Raw genomic sequence first — 9,545 nt, forward strand, 5'->3', positions numbered from 1 at the left:
GAAAACATATCAGAAATTTTTGAACAGACAAAAATCAGATTAAAATTATCTGATAAGATAGTCCATTTACAATACCTACTCCTAAATGAAAAAAAAAAAAAGTACATATATATTCTTAGTTTAGAAAATGTAAAATGTAGAGACTTCCTTCTTGGTCCAATGGGTAAGACTCCATGCTCCCAATGCAGAGGGCCCTGGTTCGATCCCTGGTCAAGGAACTAGATCCCACATGCCACAACTAAGAGTTCTCTGTGGCCCCAACTTAAAAAAAAAAAAAATCCTGCCATGCAGTAACTAAAGATCCTGCCTACTGCAAGTAAGACCCAGCACAGCTGAATTAAATATCTTTTCTAAAAAAGAAAAGAAAATGTAAACCCTGCATTCCATTAAGGAGAAGGCAATGGCAAGCCACTCCAGTACTATTGCCTAGAAAATCCCATGGATGGAGGAGCCTGGTAGGCTGCAGTCCGTGGGGTCGCTAAGGGTCAGACACGACTGAACGACTTCACTTTCACTTTTCACTTTCACACATTGGAGAAGGAAATGGCAACCCACTCCAGTGTTCTTGCCTGGAGAATCCCAGGGACGGGGGAGCCTGGTGGGCTTCCGTCTATGGGGTCACACAGAGTCGGATACGACTGAAGTGACTTAGCAGCAGCAGCAGCAGCATTCCATTAAAACTTTCAAGTCTGACTATCATGAACTATATGATTAGGATTTTATCTCTCTTCTCCCCATTTATTTCTGACAGACAAAGTGAGGTAATTATGAAAATGTGTTTGAAAGGAAAGCATTCCATCAGGTGGGGCAAATGATTTAGGTAATGTTTAAATAAAACCCTTTTCCAGCTTTTGAGACACCATGGTGAGAGAATGCTCCACAAAATGAGCAAGTAGAAAGTTGTCATTTAGTGAAAGTTAGCAGCTGAGCTAATTGGCAGACTTTGGCAAAGATGACGGTATTTGAAAGAGAAAGTGCTCCCTTTGGTTTGTCAGGTAGTGACAGAGTTCCCACAATAGGTTCTGTTCTTGAGAGGAAATTAATTTCCTGTAATCAAATGCTGTGGATTATAGTCTTCGTCGCCTTCTGCCTTGGCCACAGAAGCAACTCCAAGGCGTTTTAATTTGGCAACATTACATGCGCTTTTGTAAAACAAGCAGGGGATACATTTGGCATACAAAGGTTTCACCTACTACATTTTGTAGCTCCAGAGCATATTGCCTCTTTGAAAGCTGTTCCTTTGTTAGTGACTATATCTGCAAGACTTTATTTGGATAAGGAAAGGAAAGCGACGGCAAGAAACCCACATTTGGCAGATGAAATCTTGGTGATGTTTGAAAATGGAATTACAAAGCAGTATGGTGCTAAGTGATGGATAAATATCCCCAATAGCTAATAGGGACTTTTGTAGAAATATTTTAAAAATTACTAATAATAGTGAAATAAAAGTACCATTTTAGTCTTCATGAAATGTTCAGTTTCTGGTGTGTGTATATATACACACAAAACCTTCCACATATACACACATACATATATTCAATATTTATGCAATTTTGAGATTATATAAATTCATTCTGCATAATTTACAAAGAATATCATTTTGAAAATCATAGAATTTTTAATTCATTACATCTGAAAAGTTATCTTTTTTCTGTAAGACAAGGGAAAAGATGGAGATTCAGAGAAAGAGAGAAAACACAGTCCTTAGGGAAACAGACCCTGACCTGGGATCAGAGATCGGATAGAATACTACCTCTCTACAGTTCCTTCTCTCCTAAATTGTTTTAAATAAGTTTATAAGGTAAAGGAAGAGAACCGCTCCCCTCTCCTCCAAATCTGCAAGCTAAACCCCAGGACTTTTTCTCCCTCAGTTCAGTTCAGTCGCTCAGTCGTGTCCGACTCTCCGCGACCCCATGAATCACAGCACGCCAGGCCTCCCTGTCCATCACCAACTCCCGGAGTACACTCAAACTCATGTCCACAGAGTCGGTGATGCCATCCAGCCATCTCATTCTCTGTCGTCCCCTTCTCCTCCCGCCCCCAACCTTTCCCAGCATCAGAGTCTTTTCCAGTGAGTCAACTCGTCGCATGAGGTGGCCAAAGTATTGCAGTTTCAGCTTTAGCATCAGTCCCTCCAATGAACATCCAGGATTGATCTCCTTTAGAATAGACTGGTTGGATCTCCTTGCAGTATAAGGGACTCTCAAGAGTCTTCTCCAACACCACAGTTCAAAAGCACCAATTCTTCGGCGATCAGCTTTCTTCACAGTCCAACTCTCACATCCATACATGACCACGGGAAAAACCATTGCCTTGACTAGACGGACCTTGGTTGGCAAAGTAATGTCTCTGCTTTTTAATATACTATCAAGGTTTATTTTCTCCCTATCTGTGGTTAATTTCAGTGACTGACTAAGCCTTGGAGAAAAATATGAATGCCACCTGCAATCCACTTCTTGTACCCAAGGAAGAACTTTATACTTTGGAAAGGCAGAATGAGGGTTTTATCAATTGAATAAAAGTGAGGCAGTCAGCCCTTTATTTATGATCATCTGCTAGGTACTGAATTTTGAGTCAAAATCATTCTAGATAGTCTTTAAAGTATATAAAAATATTTCCTTACTTTCTCCTCTCAAACTTGGTCGTGGTGATCACTCAACCACTGCCAGTAAATGAATAATATACATATATATTTAGGTAAACAGATAAACCTTCAACAGCAAAGGAAACCAGTTCTATTTTAGTTTGTACAATTGTGAGTAATGCTCACTTCCGCAGCACATATACTAAAATTGGAACGATACAGAGATTAGTAGGACCCCAGGGATGACACAAATTCATGAAGCCTTCCATATTTTTACAAACATCCCATACAGCTCAATCTCAAAAAAATAAACAACCCAATAAAAATTTGGGCAGAAGACCTAAATAGACATTTCTCCAAAGAAGACATACAGATGGCCAACAAACACATGAAAAGATACTCAATTCAACATCACTAATTATTAGAGAAATGCATATCAAAAGTGCACCTGTCAGAATGATCATCATCAAAAAATCTACAAACAATACATTCTGGAGAGGGTGTGGAGAAAAGAGAATCCTCTTGCATTGTTGGTGAGAATGTAAATTGATACAGCCACTATGGAGAACAGTATGGAGGTTCTTTAAGAAAGTAAAAATAGAACTACTATATGACCCAGCAATCCCACTACTGGGCATTTACTCAGAGAAAACCATAATTCAAAAAGACGTGTGTGCCCCAGTGTTCACAGCAGCACTATTTACAATAGCCAGGACATGGAAGAACCTAAATATTCATCAGCATGGGAGTGGATAAAGAAGATGTGGTTCATGTACACAGTGGAATATTACTCATCCATAAAAAGGAACAAAACTGAATCATTTGTAGAGACATGGATGAACCTAGCGACTGTCATACAGAGTGAAGTAAGTCATAGAAAAACAAGTATTGTATATTAATGTGTATATGAGGAATATAGTAAAATGGCATAAATGATGATATTTGCAAAGCAGAAATGGAGACCCAGACATAGAGAACAAATGTATGGATACCAAGGGCGATAGGAGGAAGTGGGATGACTCGGGAGATTGGGATTGAAGTAAATATACTACTGATAAAACATATAAAATATAAGAACCTACTGTATAAGACAGGGAGCTCTATTCATTGCTCTGTGGTGACCTAAATGGGAAGGAAATCCAAAAAAGAGGAGATATATGTATATATAAAACTGGTTCACTTGCTGTGCAGTAGAAACACAACATTGTAAAGCAACTATATTCCACAGTTGGAGTATAGTATATAGAGTATAATAGATAAAATTAATTTCCAAAAATTGTGACTAAAATAACACTTTTATTGTTATTTTGACTCTTCAAAATGCCTGTTTTATCTTATTGTTCAATACTCTATTCATTGCAATAGGAGGCAATGTGATTTTTGAAGTAATCCTAAATTTAGCTATCCTTTTTCAGTCAAGAGTTAGCCATAAGCAGTCTGTATCAACAGTAATTTGATTCTTAGAATGATTATTCTCTAATATTATACCGTCATTATGATGCTATACTTTTATTTTCCATGTTGAATTTATTGCTTTTCACCTAACACATCAATATGGCCCTTTAGAACTACATGGAGCTAATTTGGAGCTACACTTACAACACCCTATTAACAAAAGTGATCTGTGAAAAAGAAAAGATGGTTACAGATCGCTCTCTCGATGGTATAGTTCATAGTCCCTAGTTTTTAGTGACTACAGGTGTAGGCATCACTACGCTTACTAGCTTCAGTATCCTTTTTCAAGAGCAGCAGGCACAGGCACTATCCATTAGGCATGAAAATAGATGGTAAATGTGACTCTCTGACATTCGGGAAACTCCATAATCACTCGGTGTTTTTTCTCACCCTCTTTCCTACAGCCAACCCAACACGGGCAGGTGGGAGAGAACCATACCCAGGCTCAGCGGAAGTGATTCGGGAGTCCAGCAGCACCACGGGCATGGTCGTGGGGATTGTAGCCGCTGCCGCCCTATGCATCCTCATCCTTCTCTATGCCATGTACAAGTACAGAAACCGGGATGAAGGCTCGTACCACGTGGACGAGAGTCGAAACTACATCAGTAACTCAGCACAGTCCAATGGGGCTGTTGTAAAGGAGAAACAACCCAGCAGTGCGAAAAGCGCCAACAAAAACAAGAAGAACAAGGATAAGGAGTATTACGTCTGAGCCCAAGATCTGAAAAAGGACCCTTGTATAGAAATAGTCTTCATTTTATCCGAGACATAATATAAACTTATTTACTTTCCTTTTTATGAAGCACATACAAAAGAAGACAGGGAATGCAATCAGGAAGGAAAGACTGTTTTTAAAAAATAAAAACAAGTATCTCATGCTCTTGTTTCTCCAAAAAAAAAAAAACAGGGGCCAATAAATTCCTTAACATCCACAGTGTTTTAATTTACTCTGCCTGTCTTTATGTTGCTGGAACATTTCTAAAAGACAGTGATGACCACATGCATTCATAAAGCAAAGGAGTATTACAACATCGGGAGGCACAACACAAAAACAACACAAAACACAACACAGAAGAAGAAGCTACCTATGATCCCAGATTTAGCCAAAGTGCTAGCGCTTTCCTGAGAAATCAGTCTGATGGCCAGAGAAGACTGTCATTTTGAGTGACTCCACCTGTAAACCTTTTCCGAGCTCACCGCCTGGCACAACTGGAACACTGGCTGAAATGAACCCGCACTTGAAAAAAAGTGCTGACTTTTTTGAAGACTTGTGTAGGAACACGTTCAAAAAGCCCCTTTTGGTTGTGAGGGAAAGAAAGAAAGTACAGAGGCCTTATTTTCAACAATGTGAAAGATAAGGCACATTTTCACACTAAAATTTCAAAACAGAAACAACAACAAAAAATAAACAAGAAGGTATAGATGCAATCATTGGGAAATTTTCATGCACGCTTAATATGTTATTACATATGTTTATATAAAATCCATCTCTGTGTGCTTTCTGGACTGTGATAAGTGATGTTTTATAGCCTGTTGTATAGAAAATGCAAACTATATCTCTGCTCTTCAGCCCTTTTTGGTAAATTCAATGTTATAAGTGTTGCTAACTATAGGGAGTTTTATGAAATCAGATCAGCAATTATTTCAGGGTTTTTTTTTTTTGCCACCATTATAAATTGCCACAATTAAATTTTTTTTAGAATTAGAATGTGGTGTTTATTCTAAGGAAGATATGTATGAATGTATATAAAGAGACTCAGCTACTTTTTTTTTTATGTACAGCCTTCATTCTGTTGCAATTAAGTTTTAGTATTTGTATGAAAGGTGTGGATTAGGCAAACTATATACATATGTATTTTATAATCTTCTTTACCCCCCCAAATACATTTCCCACATATATTCCCATTCATGATCACAGATATGTGCACGCACACACACACACACAAATCCAGAGGAATTCATCAGATAGGATGGAAGACCCAAACGTACATATAAAGAAAATATTTACTGACAAATTGAAAAGCAGGAAGGAAGATAGTTGTGCCAAGATATTGATGACAAATGGGGTGATTTGCTTCACTGAGATATGCTCCCGGGAAACTTCCAGAAGATTTTAGTCCCTAAAGAAATGGAGTCTTTTCTTATCAAGTAAACTATCACTGGTATATTGCTGCATGAATATGAACCATTAAATGGGAAGGTTGCAGAAGCAAAATTGATTGATCTATACCTTAACCCTGGCTGCTACAATTGAAAACTGTTTCCAATAAAATTATATATATATAGTCTCTGAACCTGATGTGCATGATAAACATTTTTGGAAAGTAAACACTTTCTCAACTAAAAAAGTATTTTCAATAATTTTTGATTCTATATTACTATCCATTTAAGAAAATAATTATCTGTTGACTATAATTTAACTTTTCTGGTTTTACATATATATCATTAAATATAGCTTTAGTTTAACACACATTAAGTAGTGGAAACATATAGATTATACGCTTGTTTTGCATATTGTTTCAATGATGTTCATAGCAATAAATTATTAGTCTGAGAAGGCAATGCAAAGGAAATGCAATATTAGATTGGAAGGTGATGTCTCAGTAAAAATTGGTTGCATTACTTTAACATCTCCTAAAAGAATATTAGATTTTATAGAAGAGAAGAATAATTTTACAATTTGCTTTAATCAGAAAAGGCAAAAAAATGCAAAACATCTTTTGTGATACTTCAGTTGATGAAAAAAGCCAAGAAGTGGCCTGGATTATAGACATACAGCACCTTAGATATATGTATAATTCATAGCAAATCACCACCATCTATGGTTGCCAAGTAATTGTCATATATGAAAAGTCCTAAAGGCTTTTCATGACCCAGAAAGTAGAAGTATGAAAATAAAATTTAGTATCGATTACTTGTGTTTCAGATTTTCTTCTTTTTTAATTTGCCAGGTTAAAGAATCCATAAATTTCTTTGTAGTTGCTGTTTTCCTCTCATCCAGTCTTACTCAGGGAAAGCCAGTGAAACAGAAGGTAAATATAAAACCACTCATTTACATCTTGAGGTTTGAAAGAAACAGTTGCTTTTCCATTTGATCTACTGAACTTGAACTAGCTTCCATCCGGAAAGATTCTAAATTGTGATTGAAAATAACTGAAATAATGGTATTTTTAAGCAGTATATCTCTGAAGCACGTTGTTTGGAATTGATTTCAGTGTTTCTTTCCAGCATAAATTTTAAAATTTCATGCAATATTGCTGGTAAAAATATTTCCAATGTAATGGCCTACAAGAAATCTAGCAAATTTTTTTCTTGTTTTCTTCTTTCTTTGTGAATGGACAAAGAAAAGAGAAGAACACAAGCTAGGGAGAGAAAAGGCATGAATGAAATCCCAAGTATCTTCATACCAAATGTATCAGGGTTCCATGTGTAGTTGGCAGTTAATAGAGGATTTCACACTACCTGGCATAAATTTGATTATATCTCTCGACTGTAACTTTTCTGATTGAGTATGCTTCTTTTTTAATCCATGTTATGTGTTGCCTTTTTTAAAAAAAAAAAACAAAAAACAAACACTACAATAATGCGTGAGGTGGTCAATCCCTAAGACATCAAAGAAAGGCCACGTGACCCTACCCTTCTAGTGCTTTGTGTGATTGGGTATCTAAGGGTTTTGTTTTGTTTTGTTTTGCTGTTGCAAGGCCAACTTATCCATTATTGGAAATGCTAAGCAAGTGGAATTTACTCTTTTGTTAATAAAATATTTCTTAATACAATGGTGGTTTTATTGATTTTTTAAAAGTAATTGCGACACCCTTTGGAGACAAAGTGGCAGCATAAAGAAGACTGCATTTGAAAGGAAAACCCATCCTTAGACAAGCAGAGGAAAACTACCAACCCTGTGTTTTCTGGATTTTAATATTCATTAAATTAAGCACCACTACACTAATACACTTAAAGATGTAGCCACTAAATATACCTTTGTTTACATCTTTTTCATCTTGCTGTGCGTGAAACCACAAACTCCTGGAACTAGCTGAAAACAACATGAAAGTGCTGATTTCATAAATGTGGTTTTTTTCCACAAAAAGTAATATAGTTCTGGTTAAGTAAATTTGTGATTGAATTTACTTAGTTGTGATTCCATACTTCTAAGTTCTTACAGCTTCCACTAGTCGGTTCTAATTGTGCAAAACAGAAAGTACCCCATATTCCACATGACAACCTTTCCAATATTGTCATTCCCCCTTCCATGCTCGCCAGGGTTTTCTCTTCTTCAGTCTTAACCTTCTAGTTTCCCTTGACTGTTACTTAAATTATATGGATGCTTAAGTTCTCATAATCTTAATACTCTTCTCTTGAACCTCTGTTCTTCTCAAAATGTGATATAGAAATGACCATATTGGGGAGGGGCTGTCTGTTTTTTAATATATTTATTTATTTGGCTTCACTGGGTCTTAGTTGCAGCATGCAGGATCTTTAGTTATGGCCTGAGGGAACTTTAGTTGCGGTTTGTGAGAGTTTTACTTGTGGCATGTGAGATCTGGTTTCCTACCAGGAATCAAACCTGGGCCCCCTGTGCTGAAAGCAAGGAATCTTAGCCAATGGACCACCAGGGAAGTCCCTAGCATAGTGTTTTTAAGACCAGATTGCAATGAGTTTATCACCTTCCTTGATTTGAACTTTATTCTCTATAATACTAACATTTGGAGTTTTAATTTTTTAGAGAAAAATCTTACAGTAGTTATTTCAACTATAATGAATTTGCAATCAACTGCCATCATCAGATTTCTTTCCAAGACAAATTTCATTTGTACTTATAAAATTGATTATTTAGCTTAAATGTAGGCTCTAAATCTATCCATGAGAAATTCACTGTATTGAGTTATGCAGTATTGACTGTATTCAGTTCAATTGTATTGAATACTGGACAGCTGAGATAAATTTTTATCTTGCATCTCTCACTGGCAGTCCTCTGACACAAAATCATTGAAAGTTTTAGACACATTTAGTGAAAATATGTTCACTAGGAAAACTATTAGGCATGCCTCAAGGGACTGCCTTCTAAACAATGCTTCTTAGCTGGGTTGAGTAGGGAAGAGGGGATACTGAGTTGGTTGACTTGACGGGTGGGAAGTGCTACACACACATACAGGGTGGAGACTGAGGATGCTGGTAAACCACTTATAATGCACAGTAAAGCCTCCCTCAAACAAAATTATCTTGTCCAAAATGTTAACATCACCAAGGTTGAAAGGCCTAACACATATCAACTAGTTAGAATAATATCTATCAACTTGTCAGTCAACGTGTGTGCATGTTTTTCCTTGGGTTAAGTCCGTGCAAAAATATTAGAGAAAAAATTCAGTAAGGAACAGAGATTAAAAAACCCAGCCATGGACCTCTTCAAGAGTGCAGGCAATTGCAATGAATGGGAAGAGGGCAATAAGCGGTATGACTTTTCAGTCTCCTGGTGATTTTTAGCTGTTGGAGAAACTCTTACTCA

General features: G+C 36.8%; 1 protein-coding gene and 1 pseudogene across 4 annotated transcripts in view; both read left to right on the forward strand.

The window, feature by feature from the left end:
* Positions 1–7,773, forward strand: part of LOC148776201 (neurexin-1-beta) — a 795,940-nt gene extending 788,167 nt beyond the window's left edge. For all 4 annotated transcript variants that reach the window (XM_088841488.1, XM_088841485.1, XM_088841486.1 and 1 more), the window contains one exon: positions 4,444–7,773. In XM_088841488.1, coding sequence (XP_088697614.1) covers positions 4,444–4,751 — 308 coding nt within the window. In that variant the 3' untranslated portion in view covers positions 4,752–7,773. The remainder of the gene's footprint in view (positions 1–4,443) is intronic.
* On the forward strand, positions 2,763–2,859 carry LOC148776203 (U6 spliceosomal RNA; annotated as a pseudogene).
* Positions 7,774–9,545: the final 1,772 nt, after the last annotated feature.

The sequence above is a fragment of the Moschus berezovskii genome, chromosome 11, assembly GCF_049115385.1.
Source record: "Moschus berezovskii isolate FMDL1 chromosome 11, NW_MosBer_1.0, whole genome shotgun sequence".
In the NCBI taxonomy this organism is placed as follows: domain Eukaryota; kingdom Metazoa; phylum Chordata; class Mammalia; order Artiodactyla; family Moschidae; genus Moschus; species Moschus berezovskii.